The 25,552-nt window shown below is 37.6% G+C and overlaps 1 protein-coding gene across 3 annotated transcripts in view; it reads right to left on the reverse strand.

Annotated features, from left to right (window-relative positions):
- The window catches only part of LOC123317220 (runt-related transcription factor 2-like), a 51,886-nt gene that overhangs the window by 5,794 nt on the left and 20,540 nt on the right, over positions 1 to 25,552 (reverse strand). For 2 of the 3 annotated variants that reach the window (XM_044903633.1, XM_044903632.1), the window contains exon 4: positions 14,274 to 14,435. The exons of the other annotated variant lie outside the window; for it this stretch is intronic. In XM_044903633.1, coding sequence (XP_044759568.1) covers positions 14,274 to 14,435 — 162 coding nt within the window. The remainder of the gene's footprint in view (positions 1 to 14,273; positions 14,436 to 25,552) is intronic. 3 annotated transcript variants of the gene reach the window in all.

The raw sequence follows: 25,552 nt of genomic DNA on the forward strand, positions 1-25,552 counted from the left end.
AGAATTTTCAAAATGAAAAAGTTGAAAGAAAATCGAAAATGATTAATGAAATAGGTCCTAATACGACCCTAGACCGTTTGTTAGCTGAATTATCGCAAAACAGTAGGAAAAAACTTATCTCCTGATTCGACCATGTAGTTTCGTTTAGGATATTGGCTCGTACGATATTTACGTGGCAATGAAAATGGAAATGGATTGTCGAATTGTTCTCATTATTTTTTAGTAACTTACACGATTTTATGAAATGGCTCATTTCGTTACCAGCTGACAGAAGAGACTTAGGACACAAGTGTAAAAAATTGAATCATACTTCAAAATCTCACAAATAAAATTGGTCTGAATTATTCACGAATTTTTTCACAATGAGCATCACAATCTTCTTGTTCGAACATTCCAACAATTGTCGTAAAATTGGGATGAAATGGGGAAACATCATAGCACTTTTTCAACATAACTAACATTGGCACTTTCAAGAAACTGCCTCGATTTTATACATTTTTTTCACCCTAAATTGCAAGATACAAAATTATGATTCTTTCAAAAGTGATCTGATGCATCTAATCCGATGAACTTGGTACCGAACTATTCATTGTCCAGCCTTATGTCAATGTTTTGTTTCATTTTTGCGATGCCGGAGTCACCTTCCACAGTCCCGTACTTGATATTCAATGAAATTTTGTCGAACTTCTAGTGGTTGTATCTCAGCCATCTCGGATATTTTATAGAAACAATTTTTGGTTAAACGACTTATTTTAATTAGTTCTACCTTCTGTCAAAAAAGCCTCACCTCGAAAACACCCTGTATTAAGTATATTAAATATACAATAACGTAATTTTGTATACCTATAAAAGCTCTTTTTCTAGCAGATTCCATTTCAATTCTGTACCACGTTCGGTTATAACATTGAAAATATTGAACCTAAACCAATTCCTTGAAATTAAAAACATCCCAAGGCTAGCAACTGTCCATTAACGACTCAAACTTCTTCAAAATCGAATGGATACCAACCACCCAAGTATCGGAGATTCCAGATGCTTCCTGCAGAAATAAATTAAGCAACTATCATGAGCCCGCTTTCCCAGAAGCAAAGACATCAAACGACCGAATTAAAAACGCCTAATCTACCAGGGAGGTCAACTAAATGACAGGTTCGATCTAACTTAGCCGCCTCCGCTCAGTCTCAAATTGTGCAAACTATAAAGTTCGGATGTTGGGAAAAGACACCGATCAAATTAGCGTGTTCTACCACACACACTGAGGGAAACAATCCCTGTGTTCAGATGTTAAGTGGTAGGTGGAGGCTATGACATATGTTGACTGAAGGAATCGTCGTTGATGACTGTATACTGAAGCCAGTTTTTCAGATAATGAATGTCAGAGTTTGGACAAACAAATTAGCGAGTTAGAATACTCATTCGTTATTTGTTCGAGATGGTCGACTCCTACAGTCGACAGTTTACTGAATTCAGCACAAGGTTTTTGATACCGTTAATTCGTGTGTACACAGGGTGTGTACTGAAGTAAATGATTCCTTGTCCAAAACATTAATAAATTCATGAAGAAACAATATGCAAAAATTCCGAGATATGAGGTATCAAAACTGGAGACTTTTCACATGTTTTTGTTGATAAAATTGAGAGAGCCATAGATATTTATTTGAAGTGTTCGATATGTAAATGGTCTTCAATTGTTCTGAACGAAAATTAAAGCTTACTGTTTGTTCAGAAGTGTTTTAAGGGATTACCAGCACTAAAAAAACAACTTGACGGAAAATGCAAATTTGTAGCTGAAATCCCCATAGTCTGAAATCTTCCAAGTGTTACTCTATAAAGTTGATATTGTGATATATGATTTTACGTTGGTCTTATGCTCTCAACTCAACCGTTAAAGAAGTGGAAATAAAAAAAGTTTTTTCACAATTCAACAACAGTTATAGTTCTGAATTTCATATTCCTGCTAAACCATAATGCACTCACATTTCACGTCATTCAAATCAACTAGGTACTCATTAACGTCTGCATAACAAGCCAACAAAATATAGTAGGTATAGATTCGAATCCATTCGTTGCATATGAAACAATGTTATTCAGATCTGAAATAAATAATCTACGTGTAGTTCAGCATGTGTTCCAGAGTACCCTACAGAATTTTAAGCAGAGGGCAAGCATCATATTATACTAGCCTTAAACTTGAAAGGATGTTGAAGATTGATTGTATGAATGACGAATCAGTTGAATTTCTGGGAAGAACCAATTTATGTGCAGATAAAGAATCAAGAGTTAGTGAAATTTATGTTTTCAGAGATAGGTAATAATAATGGACTGTATATTATACCTGCTTCATCATAATTCTGTGTGTTTGTTTTGAAAGATTGCTAGGTAGGGAAACCAATTGCAAGTTTTTCATTTATGTATTGAATGTGAAAGAGTGAAAGAACTACTGAATGCAAGTAAATGTTGATTGTACAATTCTAATCGTTTGATATTTGAATAGTACTTGTGTGTGGAGGATGTTGGATAGATATCCTCTATAATACAAATTTCAGGACAATTTTGATGCAGGCTCTACGGCTAACTTTAGAATGTCGAGCGAGAATTCGTCTTGATTCGAAACCATTTTGAAGTTATCGATAAGATAAACTGTAGATAAGCTTCTTAATGACCAATACTACAAGGGACAATAAGGTTGTGACTGGTTACTACTATTTCGAGTAGTTTGTATTCATGTTATGAAGTTGGTATGTTGAAAAATACCTATGAAACATGTATATAAGTACGTTTGAAGAACGAGCAATGTTGAAACCACAGCAAATCTCAAGATTGATCATATTATATTCTATAAATTTGGAAACACAACACAAAAAGAAGGCTGTCAACGTAATTCTACGAATCTAGATGAAGAATTGTGGGATTTCTGATAGAGTTCATAGATGGCACTGGTGAAAAGAACATCTCAGAACAATCCAACGAACATTATGATCTAGATTTCACCTAGAACGAGTTGAGACAAGCTTGGCCAAAAAAATCTTTGTTCCTCAATTATTGTGTCTTTACTTCTGCATCGAACTCCTTCGAAAAATAACCCGTCCATACATGATCGGTGTCGCTTTCAAAAGCTGCCATCGATTCTTTTATTGCATACATGCAGGAGGGTTGAATTTCATGGGAATTTTGAACCGGGGCGCGCGTTTTCGTAAGCCGATATTGTTCAAGAAACCATAAAATCTTGGGTCACTTTCGTCGACTCGAGGAAGTTGTGATTCCTGCTTATTTGCATCGGAGAACGTGAAAACGGGTTTCTGGAAGGGTTGGAAGGCACACCTGAACCGATCGGGCGCATTTTTCAGATCCAATTATACGCGTCTTCATGCAGCAGGATGATTGATATCGAATGATATCGAACGCACGTTTTAGTCGAAAGCTGACCTTCCTGAAGAAGATGGTTCAGTTGAAAATTCGTCAAGACCCAACGGTTGCGCCGAGATGGATGAAACTCTCAGATTTATTACTAGAAGAGTTGCTTTTTCAGAATATGTACCACATTTTCATGCACGGTTACTTTTATTGAGAGATAAACGACTTGAAAGCTGACCTTCGAAAATCCTGAAAAAGATGGGTTCAGTTAAAAATTCGTCAAGACCGAACGCTTGCACCTAGGTAGATTAAATTCTCAGATTTATTACTAGAAGAGTTGCTCTTTCAGAATATGTATCACATTTCCATCTTCGGCTACTTTTATTGAGAGATAAACGACTCGAAAGCTGACCTTCGAAAAATTTTGAAAAGCTGGGTTCAGTTAAAAATTCGTCAAGACCGAACGCTTGCACCTAGATGAATGATATTCTCAGATTAATTACTAGAAGAGTTGCTCCTTGAGAATATGTATCACATTTCTAGCTACAGTTACTTTTATTGAGAGATAAACGACTCGAAAGCTGACCTTCGAAAAATTTCGAAAAGCTGGGTTCAGTTAAAAATTCGTCAATACCGAACAGTTGCACCTAGATGGATGAAATTTTCAGATTTATTACTAGAAGAAATGCTCTTTCAGAATATGTATCACATTTTCATCTTCGGTTATTTTTATTGACAGAAAAAGCTGACCATCGAAAAATCCTGAAAAAGATATTGCCCTCGCGTTCTACATTCTGCATAAACGCTTTAGAGGTATGATGCTGCTAGATCAAGCCTTATTGGTACAATGCTTCATCTCCTCCTTTGATAGTACCTACAAAAGTTTCGATATCTACCAAGAATTACACAGAATTGATAACCATAAAACCAGTGGTTTTCTCGATTAAATTGTATGGATAATATTCGTGTGTCCGTTTTCCTATAAGGCATTCGATGACATGTAATTACTCGAGAAAGGATATTGCTTTTTGTAGCTACGATTGAAAGACTAAAAACAATTAGCAACTTATTCGTATTGGAATAATGATTCATATGGACATGGCATGATTCACCGAAAGCCAGTTATATTTGCGTAGGATCACAACCAATTACGTTGAAAATAATCGCTGTATAATTGTGAGATGAAATTATGTTCAAATCAGAAAACTCTTGGTACCGTAATTTTCAATATGATCTTACAATGCTCTTAACAAGAGGCTTTTCGTCAAACCAAGTTTTTCCTGCAGGAAATTATGAAATTTTGGGATATTATTCACTGAGAAAACAATGAAAACAAAATCGTAAAGTTTGATCTATACAGCCTCGACGGCCAAAAGAGCAATATGCTCTTTCAACATCGTTAAGTTTCATACAATTTTCAGCAGCTACAAGTATGATTTCTTCAGTTTCAGTGATCACCATACTAACTTCTTCCCAAGGTGCCAATCGATTTGCAAGAACAAGAGATAATAAGCATAAATATTTTAGGAGTTTTTTCAGTTTTTAGTCGGCTATAAATGCCGACTGTTTTCCGATGGTTTGCAAAAAAATTGTGGAGAGGACAGAAGGTGTCATAGTTTTTCATAGAATGATAAGGACAGTATGGTAAAGGAAGTTATATTTACAGCGTTGCCAATAGAAGTGTTACGACAGGGAGGTCCGATATTTCATCATTGTCGCACTCGTTGTTCGGAACAGAGCTATTTGTGGAGCCCTGTTTTGTCTCCAAAGTGAGTCTTTGGTTTTGACTGGTCAAAAATGCGATGTAGTAACGTTGCAGTAGAAAATTTGGAGTAATAGGAACATTTCATTTTCCATTTGTGCTTGAAAGCCTTTAGAATTAGAATATAAAGTTTCAAAATGGTTAGATCGAGAAAAAACTTCGATAATCATGAGCTTGTCAGCTCTGACGAGCCACCACTGATCTCTACATCCAGAGGAGAGTACCAAGATCGACAAAAGGCCAAACAAACGGCTGGTACCGTCCTTAGACTGGGTGTTCGAGCGTGAAGTAAAGCAAGATCCACTTTTTATCATTTCGATCTTTTCGTAATGATACCTTTCAATTTATCAAATCTGAACCGTAAGTTGCTGTACCATAAGAAGCAGGCTGCAAGACGGTACGTTTCACTGCCTCCTCGGACAACAGAATCTCACGATGACTGCCGTCCCACCGCCTTGTCCTTCTTGTAGGAGTCTGTTAACCGGAAATTGAAAATTGAATTATTAGGATCGATCGAACGATGAAAATACGATTCCTTCGTCGGGTACGAGAAGAAAGGAAACGGGGACAATTGGACGATTGTACGTTGTTTTTTTTGTTGGTACGATTATCGGGCTCTGATTTCGATTGGGTGATGACGTTTTGATTGACAAATCGGTCCAGCGAATCCAGAAAAATTCAATTTTCTTCGAACGACATTAAAATTGGTTTTTTGATGGCTGACCTTTGACAAAATGTCACGTTATGTTAGCAATAACCATAGAGACATAAACTGAGCCTGGGTTTCATGAAGCTTGATCGGGGAATCAACGCTTGATTGATGAATTGACGTCAATTTGTTATCAATCGACAATTCAGTGATGATCATTCAGGATATCATTCTCGCATCAAATGATGATGTTCATTCGTCCATTCAATTATTCTCGATGGCTACTTCTTCAATATATATGCAGGAATGAAAAGGTTTCAGTGATTTCGTTCCAGAAATCGAGTGACTGTCAAATCGTTTATCGGACTATCAAAGTTTTATGAAACCCGCTGTGAGCATTCAAGGTTCTAAACATCGGGTCAGCTATTTGTCTTTTTCTAGAATTTGATTAGTCCAAACTCAGGTGTCTATGTCAACAGAAAAGAGACATCGACATGATCATTTCACTCTTTCTATAAAATAGCCAATTTCTAGCTGGTGTTGCTCTGTCTACGTCTCCATGTCTATGGCAATAACTGACAAACAATGTCAAAAATTTTGTTGCGTTTGTATGATCTTCTCGGATCAGCTGACTTTGATAGAGACTTACCTCATATCAAAATAAAGAAGCAGAAAGGGTTTTTTGTTAGATCTAACCCCTTGCCCATATTTTCAAATTCGAATAGGAATGAAAAAGTTTATTTCACAGAATCTTGTGAAGTTCCTTCCCAGAATGAAAAAAAAAGTGATCACCAACTCTATACCACCTCACGTTGTCATAATAACCCCTCAAAAACAACCGGCTAGCAGATAATAATAGCCTTTTGAACGCTAGACCAAACATAACTAATGGCATCATTATATCACCAGGGTAAATATCGGACAGATCGTTGTAATAAGAATCTATGACTTTTCTCGAGGTGGATAGCCATATCTTATTCGAGTTATTTAACGAGTCATTGATGTGTAAAGGACTGTAACCGAAATCCAATCCTTCTTGACTGTCTGCTCCCGGTTACTGATGTAATGTAAGCTATTTTTGCCGCCTGGATGGCTCTCAATCAGTTACTAGTTCAAACCGCAATTTTTATTGCGCGAGCAGCCATTCGGACTTCTTGACATACCTTTTCACTTCTTAGATTTCCGAAATTCGAACGGGTTTGGCAAAAACTGGGGTGACCTGACATATTTCTTATTGACTTAACCGGAAAAACCCTACACATACATATTTCCAAAGGAAATTGTGATATTCTAAAGAAAAAACACAAATTTACTGAACATTCTCAAATTTTGATCAACAGTCTATGGACAGTTAGGGTCTAGCCATAAGAAACAAAGTTCAATGTCGTATCTTGAAATTTAGGAGAACGATTTCAATAAAAATGATATAATTTCATTAGATAACGATAACATTGAAGGATTTCGAAAGTTCGTTGTGATAGTGCGTAAAGAAAATATAAGCAATTTTCGAAAATCATATACACTGTGCAAAAAAATTAACGCACATTCTGCAAATCTCAATTTTAATGAAAGTTAACTCTACATTGACTTTATAATTTATTTTTTATGTTCTCTCGGGAAGGTTTTGAACGAAACAAGACACATTAAATGAAGGAAAAATTCAGGATTTCACCGAATCTTATATGAAAGAAGAGAAATGAACAATTCTCAAAATACTGAAATGCTGATAAGTGATTTAATACTTGGTATTTCCACCCCTTGCGTTAATTACAGCTCGGCAACGACGGTTCATACTCAAAATGAGTGATCTTAAAATGTTCTGATTTAATCCTTCCCAGATTTCTCCGAGTTGGATTCCTAAGTCATTAAGAGTAGCTGAATGATGACTTCTCAGCCTTCTATTGAGGTTGTCCCAAACTTGCTCAATCGGATTGAGATCTGGACTTCTTGCTGTCCATTCTATTCGAGAGACTTCAACCTCTTCAAGGTACTCCTGAACGATGCGCGCATGATGGGGTCTGGCATTATCGTCCATAAAAATGAAATTTCCACCAATGTTTGGAGCAAATGGCACTACATGCTCTTCAAGAATGTTCCTTATATACTTATCAGCATTCATAGCTCCATTAACAACGACCACTAGGTCTGTGCGAGCAGTGAAAGATATTCCACCCCATACCATAATCGATCCTCCCCCGAAACCAGTAATATTCAGGAAATTGCACTGAGCATATCTTTCATGTGGACGTCTGTATACAAGGGAACGTCGATCACAATGGTAGAGGCAGAATCTAGAGTCATCGGTGAAGAGAACTCTTCCCCAATCGGCCTCTTCCCAATGGATATGCTCTCTCGCAAAATCCAAACGCGCCCTTCGATGGGCTGGGGTAAGAGCTGGGCCTCTTGCCGCGACACGAGGCCTTAAATCTCAAGCTCAAGCTGCATTTGAAGGAGGCGAGCGGTTGCAAACCGTTGTCTCAACGAAGAAACTCTCAAGTAACGTTCTTAAATGGCAGTTGTTACCCGTGGTCTACCCTGTCCTGGTCTTCGGACATTCATACCTGTCTCCCTGAATCGCTGCAACATTCTGGACACACTTGTATGGGAAACTCCAAACCTTTCTGCAATTCTTGTGTATGTCCACCCTTCTTCTCGCAAAACTACCGCTTGGGCACATTCCTCTTGGGTCAAATTGCGTGTTTCGCGTTGCATAGCGATCGAGTGTAGAAAATCAAACGGAAGAAAAACTATTGATCACTAGAATTGAGCGAGAACAACTGATTTTAGAATGGAGCCAATACATTCAAAATCTGATAATATCATCTTTTTTTATTCCTGCTGGGAAAAAACATCTGTATTGAAGAAAACCGTTGAAAGTGGATAACATATGCATGCATAATTCTGATAAAAATAATTATCATTGAGAACACCTTCAGTTGTAGAATAAATTTGAGATTTCCATAATGTGCGTTAATTTGTTTGCGCAGTGTATTTCCGATTTTTCATTGTGAAGCTAGAATAAAAGGAGATATTAAGATTTGAGAGACATCATGTTAGAGGACTTGCAAAGGCAGAACTTTTTGTCAATGAACGGAATTTCTATCTGATATAGTTTGGAAGATGTACTGATGAGCATCGAATTTGTCACCATTCTGTATATAATCTATATTTGGCGCTACGAACTACGAGTATTGCAGAAGGATTGCAAACGAGATTCGTACAAAATTCAATTGTTTTATCTCCAGGAATTTCCTAGAAATGAAGGGCAGGAGGATATACAGGGTGAGTTTATGACTCGTACAAATATTTCAAAAGTAGATTCTTGAGGTCGAAAGAAACACTTTTTTCCTTTACCATTTTTTCCGACTCGACACGGTTTGAAAGCTACAGGCTGTTGAAAAACCAAATAAAAATGTTATTTTTAGTTCTATCTCATAAACGGTTTTATCGAATGAAATGAATTTCGGGATATACCTTTTCATTTATTTGATGAATCTTTTTCGAACACAAGATATCATCCACTTCCTCCAGTTTTCTCATAACGACCATTGTGTTTCATAAAAATAAAAAAAAATTCAAAGAACCCAACTCTTTAAACAAATTTGGACTATTGAATACATAAAAGTTTTGTAAAACCTAAGTATTCTTCATATTTTCTCGTATAATGATCCGTTTTCGAGTAATTTGATGTTCAAACATTAAAAAGTATCAGTGAAATTTGAAGAATTGGGTACTTTGGCTGAATACAACAAAAGATCCAGAGATGTGTAGTATCACAGATTTAGCTAGTTATTCTGGAGGTTATTTTGTTTTTCCAGAGTTGGCACAGCTCATTATGAAAACTGAAAATGGCTATATCTTTTTATCAAGGCCGAATCAGAAAAAAACTGAAGAGGAAAAAAGTGTTTTTTTCGACCCCAAGAATCTACTGTTAAAATATTCATACGAGTCAAACATTTCAGGGGGTTATCATATAATTTTCTCCCTCTCCTGATTCCAACGGCTTATTATTTCAATCAGGATCACTCCTCGAGTTTTTCTCCGAATCAGCGCTGCGTTGATTGGATTTTTTCAACACATCAACATCCAAAGTTCTTGTCACGAACCAATTCCAGCACGTTCAAAGACAGCGGCTCCCATTCTGAACCAATTAAGAAACTGTAGCACTTTAATAGCAGGCGTCAACAAGTTGCCGAAGGGTAAGGTGTCAATGTTGCAATGGGGTGGGTTCCGAAAGCGATGGGGACCATCGACCGTCAAAATATCTACATAATGGTGTAATTAAACGGTGTCAGTTACATTCTCCGGTGATCTCAGCGTGTTTGGACAAGCTCACTTCCTAAGTTGAGAAATGTCGATTTTAGCAATTAATAATAAGCCCCTTAACGTCCTACTTTAGGATGGGGGAGGTTTGATTGGGGGAGGAAGTTTGGCTCGAAACTTACGCGAAAGTTTTGTTTGATCCGTCGAATGCGATGTCATATTTTCTTGTTTGTTAAGTAGCTTAAAGTACGCGAGGAGAATGGTTTTGTTGGATGTTGATTTCAGTGTGTTATTGTGGAAATAGGGGACGGAAGCTATATAAACGTCGATGAAGCAAAGGGTTGAAAACGAGATTCTCGAATTGAATTGGATAATATAGAAATATAGATACAGCTCCACTGAACTTAAGGAAGTTCAGAAATATTTTTAAACTTGAGATCTAAATGGTTACCCACTTATCTGATTCATTCTTTTGACATTTGTTTATAAGTTTCACAGGTCATTCGGAAAGCTTCTGGTTTCGATGAAATTTATCCTGAGTTCATCAAGCATTTAGGTAAAAGGCCTTGTCTTGGTTGTTATCTGTTTATTTTATGACCGAGTTCCGAAAGGCAAAAGTCATAGCAATTTTGAAATGTGAAAGAATTCTTCTGATCCTAATAGTTATCAAACAATTAGTTTATTAAGTGTTCCTTCCAAAATTTTAAAGAGATTTATTATTTTTAGTTTTGAATTGATTCGAAATGACGCTTTCCAAAATTGTCAATAGGATTTCAGAAAAAAAAGTAATTCATGTGATCAGGCTCTGAGTCTCACCACTTCACTGAAGCATGTTTCAATGATAATCTAAAAACAGGAAGAGCATTTGTGGATTTCTAGGCAGCATAAGATAAGGCTTTTTTCAACAGAAGGTAGAACTGGTCAAAAAGAAACGTAACACCAAAAATCACCTATACAAAACTTTCAAAATGAAAAAGCTGAAAAAAAAATTGAAAATGATTACTGAAATAGGTCCTACTGCGACCCTAGACCGTTTGTTAGCTGAATTATCACAAAGCAGTGGAAAAAAAACTTATCTCCTGATTCGACCATGTGGTTTCGTTTAGGATATTGGCTCGTTCGATATTTACGTGGTAATGAAAAAAGAAACTTAGGATTGCCGATTTGTTCACATTATTTTTTAGTAACTCACACGATTTTATGAAATGGCTTATTTCGATACCAACTGACAGAAGAGACTTAGGACACAAGAGTCAAAAATAGAATAATACTTCAAAATCTCACCAATAAAATTCTAAATTATTCACGAATTTGTTCACAATCTTCTTGTTCAAAAATTCGAACAATTGCCGTAAAAATGGGATGAAATGGGAAAACATCATAGTACTTTGTCAACATAACTAACAGAAGCACTTTCAAGAAACTGCCTCTATTTTCTACACTTTTTTTCACCCTAAATTGCACGATACAACAATTATGATACTCTTAAAAGTGACCTGATGCATCTAACCCGAGGAACTTGGTACTGAACCATTCATTCTCCAGCCATATGTTCATGTTTTGTTTCGTTTTTGAGATGCCGGAGTTAGCTTCCACTGTCCAGTACATTCAATGAAATTTTGTCGAACTTCTAGTGGTTGTATCTCAGCCATATTGGATATTTTATTATAAGTAAAATTTTTGGTTAAACGAGTTTTATCTTCTGTCAAAAAAAAGCCTCACTTTTGAAAACGCCCCGTATAAGAAAGAAGACATTTGATTTCCCATTATTGAACATTTGTTATGGTCAAAAAATTTTTCTAATTTTTGTGGAGCAGTATATTCATCCAGTTTCTGGATCCGCGTTGTACAGCTAAAAAATCACGTAACTCATTACGTCACAAAACGATAAGCCTCTCATCGAACGAAGAACCAAATTACGGAGGCATCTTTGACCACCAATTAGATCTTGTTAACCATATAGTGAGTTGTGGTTTATTGGCCTCAAGAAAGACTGGCCGACGCTGGATCCATGAATGAACCTGCTGTCGGTATTTTACGGTAGACAATGGATCCTGTCCATCGATGAAGAGGAAATGTTGAACCCAGAAACGGACTGACGCGTGAAATTACGACACTTGTTTTGATATAAACGAATCGTCTTGACATGTTTTCTATGAGCTATAAAACATTTATTCTGTTCTTCTCTTCTGACCAGATCATTCTGCCTAGCAATGTATAATAACTTGAATAAAATGTAGGTAATCTCTCGGGTTTATTATTCCGAACTGAGGTAGCACGATAACTTAGCCAGCGTTCAATTGGCTACCCCTATAACTTCGCATTGGTTTCACATTCACCGATGGTAGCCAAGCGCTATGTACTATAAAGATTCTGATGATTTTTCTTCGAGACTTCTCTGGCTCCCATATCAATCCTAAGATGGTTGAAAATCTTTCCCCGCATTAGACTTTTCGCAAAGTGAGCATTTTTCAGCTTATACTCTTCAATTCTACTCATTTTTGTCAGTCTGTTACTCACAACTAATTTTGATATGTATAGATAAGCGTCGGACACGAAATTGACTGAATAAAATATCTTTCTGGTCCAAGTTCAACCAAAATATCGAACGCAATCTGGAATAGATAGATGTGAACGGACGAAACTATTTCCAGTAATTCCCATGCCCATCAATCCATCCTCGGCGAGAAAAGATGGGAGCCAATAGCAACACATCAAACAGAAGTAATCGAAACCACTAATAAGAAAGCAATCTAATATCTCACAAATCGAAAACTGGCTGGATGTGAACGATGAGAATATTCGAAACGGATCCGAGAATATTATTATATTGAAGAACAATCTTCCCCAGAACCTATAATTATGTGTAATGTGTTAAGCCAGAAGCACGATCTGTGCCGAAGGAGCTACTACAATCCAACGTTTTTTTCGCCTTATTTTATTACATCTACATGATACAATTGCACCAGACTGGTTCTTCGAAATAAAGAAAGTACCAATTTATTCCGCTTGTGATGTTTTCATGTAATGTTCGTGAAATTGTTTTTTTTTTAGGTTGGGAATGGTGCAAAATCCGACACTGGTATTTTTCTATCCAATATTTGATTAATGTAACCGTATAATTCTTCGTGAGATAGTGTTGTGAAATTGCAAAACAACTAGTTCAAATTCTGATTGAGACTGAACAGTTTTCTCTCTTTTCTTCAAATCTACAGATCCGGAAAAGGTTGAGCCCAAAGAAGTGTTGGTATACCATTGAAAACCATATTTTCATCTCTACTGATACTGATAGTATGTATATACTCGTTGAAATTGGACCCTATTTGAAATGATTGAAAAATGATTGGATTTTTAGTCACTCCACAACCTTTCCTATCAAAAATGCTGATGGTTACAGCGACATGAAACTTATTACAGCGATAATTCTGAACTGGGAATGAAAATTACAGCAACAATTACACTTTATGCTAGAGAATTACAGCGAAATAATATTCCTAAGGGTAAATACATTTTGTTAGAATAATTTTCAAAAACTATTCATAGAGAGGACCACAGCGATAATTTCAAGCTGCGAAGAGAAATTACAGCGACAGTTATACTTCACAATTGGAAGTTACAAGGTCTACTACATCGGTATCTTCATTCATAGAAATTAATTGGAAAATCATCGGATTTTCAGTCATGCACGCAATCATTCCTTCGAGAGATGAAATTTTCACTGATTCCAGCAACATAATTCAAATTTTTACAGCGATAATACTCATATGTGATTGAAAATTGCAGCGACAGCAATTACGTTTTATAACTGAGATCTACAGCGAGATAAAATTAAATGATTTCATTGAAATATATCTAAATTTCTAAATAAAAAGTAAGAGCGATAATTTCAATATGTGAATAAGATTTACAGCGAAAATAACACTCGACAATTGAAAATTAGATATGAAATGGGATTCTCCTCTGTTCATTCATCCTGGCATTCATTTCATCACCTTCTATTTTTTTCATTCTTTCGACAGTACAACCAAACTATTACATAAGTAATATGTAAAATCATTCTATCATCGGTGGAACTACCCATACATTAAAATTATATATGCTCATTCGATAATCTTCATTATTTCCGACGTTTTAAGGAAATAACAATTTCGATCTTGAATTTTCCACTTTGCACCTGGCATCATTAATGCAAGTAGCGCGTTTTAATACTGCAATTTAAAGAGTGTTAAGTCATCGATCTCTTACCTTGAGGCTCTTGTTTATAATTGTGAGAACCATCGCTGTTTTGCGATGAAGATACTCCGCGTTTTTTGTACGTTTCTAGGTCCCGTAAGTGTGAGGTGAAAGGGGTCTCTAAGAAGGGCCTTTGGCCTATGCCGATCGCCCTGTATGAGGTATTGTGAGCACCTGAAACAAAAACCCAATTTAATCAGAGCTCATACAACCATGCCGACGAGGTAGTTTCTGAACGCAAATTCGATTGAACATTTGCACTGACCCTGTTAGCTTATGGAGGGTAGCAATAAGAATATGTAAGTCAGGAAATCAATCGTTTCAATTACTATCCACCCAGGGCATGTAGATAAATCTGGACGGTAGTTTATGAGGTAATCACAAACGGAATAATGAGGAACTAATTGGGTACAGAATTGTAGATTGCTAATTCTGCACATTCATCAAGTTATGGGTTCTAATCAGGGGCTAACGTTATGCATTTCGATATTCACGCCTACTAATGGTTAATACCCCTAGCTCTGACATACCTACAGGGCTTCTTATACATTCTATACATACCCTCTTCTTTGCTATACACGCATCAACTGGACAACTGGAATATGCAACAGAAGCTAAGAATCACGATTAGCCGTTGATCTATATGTTCTTCCTCAATTGCCCATCGAAATGAAAACAAATGTCACACAATTTTTAGGTTCCTCTATGATATTCAAGAATTCAGGTGCTCTCTATGTCCATCAAATTTTGACATAACGTCATTTATACCAGTTTTTAGCCAGAACAATATCGAAAATGAGCCTAAACACCAAGATATTCGCCAGCGTCCAACTGCATCTGGAAACACCGGACAAAATCAGCGTGATCGGTGCAGGTATGGTGGGCATGGCCACTGCAATCTCCATACTCAACACCGGTGTGACCAAGAACTTGGTACTGGTCGATGCGTTCGGCGACAAAGTCAAAGGAGAAGTCCTGGATCTTCAACACGGAGCGTTATTCCTGAACCATCCGACCATAACTGGCGGTAACAGTTACGAAACCACCAAAGGGTCGAAACTTTGCATAGTCACAGCGGGAGTTCGTCAGTTACCAGGGGAATCTAGGCTGAACCTCACCCAAAGGAACGCAGATATTATGGTCAATTTGATTCCGGAACTGATGAAATATTCCCCAGACGCCCTCATACTGATGGTGAGCAATCCTTGTGACGTGCTGTCCTACGTGGCTTGGAAATCCAGCGGTTTACCACCGTCCAGAGTTATAGGAGCTGGTACCAATCTGGATTCGGCCAGATTCAAATGGAGCCTAGCGAAGAGGTTCAATATAAATCCGAGCGATATACAGGCGTGGATTATTGGGGAACATGGCGACCACAGCATCCCCTTATGGTCAACGTTGAACATAGCTGGAATGAGAATCCAACAGGTGTCTCCTACCTTCGGTGCTGATAACGATCCTGAAGACTGGGTTCAGTGCCACAAGGACGTGGTGGGCGCAGCTCAGAGCATCCAAGAGTTGAAAGGTTACACGAACTGGGGCATCGGTATGTCCATCGCAGCCATAGCGAAGGCTATCATCACGAATAGATTGACCATATTTCCGGTATCTGTTAATGCGAAGGGTAAATATGGCATCCAAGACGATGTGTATATACCACTTCCCGCAGTTGTCGGTTACAATGGAGTTACTGATATATTGGACCTCAATTTGGGCGAAAAGGAACTGTCGGCTTTGCAGAACACTGCGAAGGTCATGAAGGAGGTACAAGACGGGATTTCACTTGGAAGCCAGGCGAGGAAGTGTAACTGTACCAGATGTAAGAAAAAAGCGTTTTGAAGAATTTTTTATATTCTTAAGAATAAGCTGTAATATTCGATTTATTGTATTACATTTAATATATTTTAAATTAGTGGAAACTGTTTCATTATAATCCAGCAAATCAATCTCTGAAGTAGATTGTTATAATTTGAAAACAGGTCAGGAAATATAATTCATGAAGACTTGTGCCTACCAAAAGATATAACCGAGCCAAAATCTAATCTACACATTAAAATTCAAATAACCTCTAATATCCAATTGGAACTGCGCTTTTTTTTCAATTACTGCAATTTATTGATTTCCCATCGAACTGGTAAGATTGGTTCCAGGTCAAAAATGAGAAGCAAGGCTTTAAAACACAAAAAGTCCGGTACACTTATCTTCATTTCCATGATATTATATCCTTCCCACGACCTCCTCAAAATGATTTTCTATGACTTGATCGTTGATTGTTCCCAAGAGTCAAGATACCTTTAGAATATTAGACAGTTTTTGTCAAAACTTTACCAACTTTTATTCTTCACTTAAGTTTTTGTTGAAACCCATCGATGAGTCTAGCGAACAAAATCTTCTGGAGGGAGCAGAACCACATAGAACATGTAGCCGATAAGATAAGCATAATCGGAGCAGGTATGGTTGGGATGGCTGCTGCAGTCAGTATGCTGGGGTCTGGAGTGACGAAGAACCTGGTCCTCGTAGATGCGTTCGGAGACAAGGTGAAGGGAGAAGTTATGGACCTTCAACATGGCGCTCTGTTCTTGAAACATCCGAGAATAAGCGGCGGTAATGATTTCGCAGATACTGCCGGCTCCAAATTGTGCATCATAACTGCGGGCGTCAGGCAGGAACCTGGAGAATCTCGACTGGCGCTGGCGCAGCGAAACGCTGATATCATGTCTAAGTTAGTTCCGGAACTCATCAAACATTCCCCAGATACCATGATCTTGATGGTGGGTAACCCGTGCGATGTCATGACTTACGTTGCATGGAAGGTAAGTGGTCTACCAGCCAACAAAGTGATGGGAGCTGGAACTACTCTCGATACCCAGAGGTTCAAGGTTGCTTTGGGCAGAAAGTTCAACATCAACCCAGCCAACATTCACGCTTGGATCATTGGTGAGCACGGAGACAACAGCATCGCCCTCTGGTCTTCAGTCAACATCGGAGGAATCCGCATACAACAAATCAACCCCAAGTTCGGCACTTCTGAAGACCCAGAGAACTGGGCGCAGCTGCACAAGGACGTTATTGGTGCCGCACAAGCTATTCAAGAACTGAAAGGTTATACCAACTGGGGCGTTGGAATGTCAGTGGCAGCTATGGCCAAGGCTTTGATATCTAACAAACACACCGTGTTTCCAGTTTCAGTGAACGCCAAGGGTCGGTATGGTATTGAGGATGATATATTTATACCGATACCAGCAGTTCTTGGATCCAATGGAGTTACTGATATTGTCCACATGAATCTGAACGAGAAGGAGCTCACTGACTTGCAGAACACTGCTAGGTTGTTGAAGCAGGTACAAGACTCGATAAAGATTAAAGGAAAGGAGATCAAATGCAAATGTAGACGATGCAAGTGATTTATTTTAAGTATTTAGTATGATTCTGTATAATTTTTTTATTTAGTAGTTTTTGTAATGGTGGTTTTCACAGCATGGTTTTCACGGAATATACTTATAGCTATTCATGAAGTGTTTTTGTTTAATTATCGTTTGGTACAGAATATTGATCATCAGATCCTTTTATGTGAAAGATATTCAGATTTGTTCGTTATTATCAACACCAACAGAAACTCTTGTTCTTCTACAATCACAGAAAAAGTGGACAGTAATATCCATCTTTTTCTTGTTATTTTACCAGATTGGGATGCTGTGCTAGTATGATTGTCATTTCTTGTCTTGATTCTTTGGTAGAGTTGAATTGTTTTCCCTATCTCTCTTTGGATAAGAGATGAAGATCGATTGATGTGGAACTATTATTGCTCCAACCAAAGATTATAGAGTAGAAAGATAGGAAACGCCCTCATATCGCTAGTACTAAAAACCGACTACATTTTGGCCAGTGAAAACACGCGTGACAATGAGATGGCGCTAAAAACGCACTGTCAATACAGGAAAACTTTTTGATAACAGTTTTCTGTTTTTTGATTGAGGGGCGCGAAATTCGAATTCTATTTCTCGTATTGCATTCCAATTTTGACTTTGTTTCTATCAGAAAACAAACATCCTGAGCGACAAAACAAAAGTATGGTTTTGCTTTGTGATCAGGATGTTAGTTTTCATCTAAATATTGTTTGGAATCAATTGATATCAATGAAAAACGCTGTTGGATGTGCTATATGTTTATTTGCAATTCATAAAAATTTTACAGAAATTGAAATAGTGGGCAATAAATGAAGCTTTTCCTAGGACACTAAAGTATATGGTGATCTGTTATACGTCGAGGGTGTTGTTTCTGTACAATAGGTTGTTCTGAATCAATGAACTTAGTTGAATTTGTAAAATATACATATATCAGAAATTAATATGAACCAGTATTCAATAAACCATCATAGCATACACATTCCAGTTACTTACATATGTCGGTATTATTTAAAGAATTTTCAGAACCACACTTAAAAAAAACTTGCAGACATATGCAAGACCTGTATGTCAGTATAGTTTCTTGGTGCTTTTTTAATGATTTCCTATGATATGGTCTCTTCATGACACAATATACAAATTGATTAATGAATGGACAAAACACTCACAGCAGGTTTCATAAAACTTTGACTTTTCAAACAACAATTTGACAGTCACTTGGTTCCCAAATGGAAATCAATAAAACCTCTGCATTTCTGAATATATTGAAAGAGTAGCAAGTGAGAATCATTGAATGGACCTATAAAGATCATAATTTCCCCTTAATAGGCCGTTCATGCAAGGGATGCTTTCTGCATACAACAATTTACGTCGATGAACTGTTCTCAATTGACCTGCAGTAAAATGTTCATTGCACATGGTGTAGTTAGTAGTGTTTGCTGAAGAAATTTTGTCTTCAAGCCCTGAGAATTTTATCCACTTCGGAGCACTGAAAATAAGAATCAATGAATGACCGATTCACATGTTACGACTTTTAATACTTACGCTTCCATTTTCCTTAGTTGAGTGAAAAACTTAATCACGTAAAAAACATTTTATTATTTTATTCACCGTTCTTCACCATTCAATAATTTTCGAACAATATTTTGATGTTTTCACCAAGAAATAAGACAAAAAACTCCAAAAATCGGCAACTAGAACGAGCCAGATAAACAAAAAGCGTTTGAGAGTCAAAACATTCAAAACCTCTTTGATCAAAATTGACGTCTGAAATCTTAAAAAATGTCATATGTTTCTGCAAATGGCACTCAAATTAATATTTTGACCAGTCCTAGCGTTTTAATAACACGCGTGACACACAGATGTCGCTCAAATCGCTTTAGTCGCCTCGTTTCCCATCTTTCTACTCTATAATCTTTGGCTCCAACTGGCTTATGAAATTTTCTCATGAATTTTTTCGATGATCTTCACGTCAAGTTGACGTAGAACGATATCGAAAAAACGGTTATCCATCTGTAACATTTTTTTTTCGAAATTCCGAAATGAGCATTCCAGAAAAAATATTCTGGAACATTCAACCCCACCTCGAACATGTTGGTGATAAAGTGAGTATAGTTGGAGCTGGTATGGTCGGTACAGCCACAGCAGTGAGCATACTAGGCATGGGGGTCACCAAAAACCTCGTTCTCGTAGACGCTTTCGGGGAAAAGGTCAAGGGCGAAGTTATGGATCTCCAACATGGCAGCCTCTTCCTCAAATACCCAAGAATTAACGGTGGAAACGATTTTTCTATGACGCAAGGTTCGAAGCTCTGCATTATTACGGCGGGAGTACGTCAGGAGGTGGGGGAATCCAGGCTTTCTCTTGCCCAGAGGAATTCGGATATCATGGTGAAGCTGGTACCTGAACTGATCAAATATTCCCCTGACACTATGATCCTGATGGTCGGAAACCCTTGCGATGTACTCACTTACGTTGCTTGGAAAGTGAGCGGTCTACCTCAGCATAAAGTCATTGGAGCTGGAACCACCTTAGACAGTCAGAGATTCAAGGTGCTTATAGCCAAAAAGTTCAACGTAAATCCTGCCAACGTCCATGCTTGGATCATAGGAGAACATGGTGACAACAGTATACCCTTATGGTCTTCAATAAACATAGCTGGTTTACGTTTGAAGCAGATGAACCCCTGGATAGGTACCGACAAAGATCCAGAAAACTGGCTCAACTTACACAAAGAAGTGATAGGAGCAGCTGGAGCAATTCAAGAACTAAAAGGTTATACGAACTGGGGAGTTGGAATGTCAGTTGCTGCTATGGCCAGGGCAATCCTCAGCAATAAGCTAGCGGTATTTCCGGTTTCAGTAAATGCCAACGGGAGGTACGGTATTAAGGACGATGTTTTTTTACCACTTCCCTCAGTGATTGGTGCGAATGGAGTCACTGACATCGTCAACTTAAACCTCAGCGAATCTGAACTGCAGGCTCTTCATGATACGGCGTTGCTGATGAAGGCTGTTCAGGATGGGATCAAAATTAAGGGTGCTGATATTCAGTGTAAATGTAGAAGATGTAGGACGTGATTGTTTGATGGCAAATCGACAAATTTAAGTATCGACTAGTTATTATTTTCTACAAGGTAATATTAGAAAATTTTCATGGTGATTGACCTCGAAAGAAGAAGTTGAGATGTGCCCGTGGTTACACAAGACTGAAATTGTTATACTCCCAAACTGAATCTACATTCTTATATGCACAACTTCGAAATTGCAATGATGGCTTGGATTTGAAAATCGGTAGAAGGACTTCATAACAATGATGAAATAAACCTCAGTTCATTGCATCTTTCGCATTATTGACTTTTTTCGTAAATCAAAGGAAAAATTAGCTGCTAGATTATTACTAATCCATATCGAATACATGCATCATTATAATCCTGAATCTCCACAATGAGCAGCAGCTCCAAACATGTCGTACGTTCAGCATGTTATTGTTATGGTCGTCATACGAAATAAATTCCGACGCAGTTGGCAACACTGACTAATGACAATTGATCGAAATGTCCAATCGGAAGTTCTATTTTGCAATAAATTGAACCGTTCCATTCGGCATTTAGCAAATTTTCCCCTCCCCCCCTATAAATTGCCCCACGGTTTGTAATGATACATAAATAATGCAGTGTTTATGCATGTAATTATGTTATAAATTTTCCGGAATTAATATGGATATCCCAGTGAGCTGATTAACTATTCACGCGGCTAACTTCGAAGTTACATTACAATTGGACACTCCGATATAGCGTGGTGGTACATTTATTCTACTCCAATAATGTTTGCGGGTATATAACTCAACAGCCTTGGATGAATTATAATTGTAACATTTCGTTTCTTTTCTCTTCGTGGGAAAAATCGTTCTATAGAATCAAGAAATGTTAGGACTTAAATTGGGGCAAACCAACATCACAAGACCTCTTCAGATCCACACGACTCATACCTCGACAAAAATGGAACAAAATTGATGACCTGCTTTATTCGATCTCAGTAGTCGGTATGATGAAAGGATACATCCTAGCGCCATCTGATAGGAAACAAGGACCAACTTAGGAAAGTGAATTGAGTGTCCTGTCAGATGGCGCTAGGGAATCCCTTCACCACAACAACTACTGACATCAAAGGAAGGGGCTATCAGTTAGGTTAGGTTCGATTGGCTGGCCTAGATTAGTTTTGTATTCTATACAAAACAGTCTTCGACTTTTACAAAGATTCAAACAGAAAATTCATAAGGTCATAATCCGAAGACCTAACTTTTCATCTTTGACACCCTGAAGTCTTGTCATACGATTTTTGTGCCCCTTCTCTTGGCGGGAGTGTCAAAATGTGCAACCTACCAAAAATTGGGGAGATTTAACCAAAAGTAGTCCATTCAAGAATGATTGACATCTTGGGTGGCTATGGAAAATCGAATTTAAGTTGGCAATAGCTCATAAGTTGAGATTTTGTTTTGCGGAATTCAGGTTGGTATTGTGAATAAACAGTGATCTATAGTCCTCTTATGTGTGAATCTATGCACTGACCGACGATAATTTGAATTTGCTACTACTATTTATGTTCTTAATTTAATCGTACAAATTGGAAACATAAGGCCCGTTTGCACCAATCCCCCTTAAAATGAGTACTTAACTAAGCGTAGTTTGATGGACGCTTAATTTTATTTTCAGTTGTATGACTGCGGCTTAACAGAATTTTAAGTAAGGGGCCCTTAAGTGTTCATATCTAGTGATATTTCAGTTTTTTATTTTGGTGCAACTTCATCCTAGTCCAATAAAGCCTTTTCATTGGTTGGCCGGTTGCCGATGATCGTTGTCATTCATTGAACTTTCTTTAGTTCAATGTTGTCATTTCATTAACCTAACTTTATTGTCCTGTCAGTCAGTGTCAAGTAAACTATTATATTATTATCAAAGAGTGACAACTTTTTGTTGCTGAATTAGCATTATTATTGATAATGAAATGTATTGTCAAATGAAAGGTACTTGACGTTATTAGAAAAACCACAGCAGTTCTGCAGCCAGTTTATGAGTTCAACAAATTATTTTAGGTTAGAATCCCGCCCTTAAATACATAAGTGGTCATTACAGGAGCGCTTAAATTTAAGGCTAGCTTTAGCCATTTAAATGTCACTTAACAGTTGGTGCAACGTAATTTAAGTTAAGGGTTCATTTTAAGGGACACTTAACACTGAGTGCGTTTGGTGCAAACGGGTCGAAGTGTTTCAATTTTAAATGCTGATTAATATGCTCTGAATTCAAATATTTCTTCTTTTCAAATACTTGTCTAGGTTATATTTGCATATTTCTGTTCTGTGAGTGAAACTACAGAAATTATTGAAAATATTTTGTGATCAGATATTAAGCTGCGTCTGGATTTTCAAGACCTACTGGGATGTCAATCATTCTTGAATGGACTATACAAGAGTTATCTTGGGAAGAGTTCACGCCTCAGGATTTCTGCTGATATCCAGTCATATCCCGATCAGTCAGTGGGAAATCAATGTCGAGATTGCAACTCATTATTTTTATTGGCTTAATCGCAATCGTGGGGAAAATGGTAGTGTCTATAAAAATCAACAAATGTTAGGACCTGAATTGAACTAGCAAACCAACATCAGTCGACCTCTTCTGAGCCACACGACTCATACCTCGACGAAATTGATGCCCTCCTTTATTCGATCCGTAGATAGAGGAAGGGGAAGATAACGTAAACAACAAGAAAAGTGTGTCCAACATCTCCATGTTTTTGTTGACATTTACTCTGCATCTACTCCATGTTTGTTTACGTTTACCCCAATATTTGAATGTTAATTATCGTATTTGTGTTCGATGTAATAGTGTTTCGTTCGTTTTAAGACTTGAGTATCAAAAATTTCGTTGTAGGCATGCCAGGAAATTGTGTAATTTGTGGCAAATATGCCGAAAAAGATAAATTCGGATTGGGGTAAACGTAAACAAAAACAAGTTGATGTTGGACACAGAGAGCTCTCCTTCGTAGCTGCGCAATACGGTATCTTCTCTTTCCTCTATGTACGATTCGATCTCAGTAGTCGGTATAATGAAAGGATACACCCTAGCGCCATCTAATAGGAAACAAGGACCAACTTAGGAAAGTGAATTGAGTGTCGTGTCAGATGGCGCTAGGGTGTATCCCTTCATCACAACAACTACTGACATATAAGGAAGGGGCTAGGTTAGGTTAGGTACAAGATACCAAAAATTGAGAAGATTTTAGCAAAAGTAATAGAATATACAAAAGCTATCTAGGGAAGACTCCACGTCTCAGGATTTCTGCCGATAGCCAGTCATATCCCGATCAGTCAGTGGGAAATCAATGTCGCGATTGCAACTCATTATTTTTATCGGCTTAATCGCAACGTAGGTACAGAGATCTACTTCCTCCCCTATCTCCCCCACAACGTCGCTTCGTCCAATTAAAGCGAAAATTAACCGGAAGGCAGGAAAGGTGTCAAAACGGCAAGCCGTATAGAAAACCCAACCAACCTCAATCTAATCTCCACATTGTCAGCAACAATTAAAACTATCTTATCTGTTCGGGTAAACCGAAGAGTATAAACAGAGAAAACAATCAATTCGACAGTGGGAGGTATGTGAATTCAAGTGTGGGAATCGGCTTACATAACCTTCAAAAGCGATCGGAAAGGAACTGGCGACAGATATTGCGCTCGTGTTTCTCGAAGAACGTCGCTCGGACGGCCCCAAAATGCGTTATCGCGACGCCACTGGGCGATAAGGGTTTGATCGGTTTGAAGGCTAAGATCAGATCAAGATGCTGTGGGAATATTGGTGTTGCAGCTGATAAGTTTTGTTTCCTCTGATAGGGGATTCTTTTATCTGCACGAAAATCCCTATGTGAACTGCGTCATATTCAGTCTAGTCACTCTAGTCCAAAAGGTAATGCCTTCTGGTGAACCACCTCGAATAACGCGAAGCGACCGAAAAAATACATTGGTTAGAAAGGTATAGTACCAGAACATATTCATGGTGAGTCCTTGACTCGTACAAATATTTTAACAGAAGATTCTTGAGGTAAAAAAAACACTTTTTTCCTGTGACCTTTTTACTCGAATCAGCTCGTTTTGAAGGATACAGGCTGTTGAGAAACCATTAAAAAGGGTATTTTTTGTCATATCTCACAAACGGTATCATCGGATTAAATGAGTTGCGAAATATATCCTCCATTCACTTTTATTTTAGCACTAGGTTGGCCATGGAAATTTGACACATTTCACTCTGTATAGTACGAAAAGTGGGGTTATGACGCTTGTCGAAACATTTTTGGGTTTTAAATCAACGCTATGTTGCCCGTTTTACGTAAAAGTTTCAGTTATTACGTATTTTATCACAATGTCGAATCTCTTCGGAAAATATGTGACGAATATAATTGAAGTTTATACAAACTGATTGAAGACATACCAAATCCAGTTATTTGCATGGAAAATACAAGGGATCAGTATAATATCATAATATGCACTAGCTTGAGGAGAGTTAATGTTCTTTATCTTTTTTAGCTAAAGTTTGAATACGTTACATCAGTTGTAGATTTCAAAAATATTAACCCGAAGATGAAATGCATATGATGCAGTGGTTGGGAATGGGTATCACTCGAAGGAATTGACAGATAATTACAAGAATGTTAAAGTCTTCAACAAAAATCATCTTGCATTAATGGAAGTAAAAGGAATTAAAGGAAGTTTCAAGTCACGATGAACTTCACCTTTGAACAAAAATTTCACATGAACAATTAACAGGACAACTGGCGCGTATTTATGGCTGTTTATTTTTAATACTTTGATATAGTGATAATAATTACATATATA

Source organism: Coccinella septempunctata, chromosome 7 (genome assembly GCF_907165205.1).
Source record: "Coccinella septempunctata chromosome 7, icCocSept1.1, whole genome shotgun sequence".
Taxonomy (NCBI): domain Eukaryota; kingdom Metazoa; phylum Arthropoda; class Insecta; order Coleoptera; family Coccinellidae; genus Coccinella; species Coccinella septempunctata.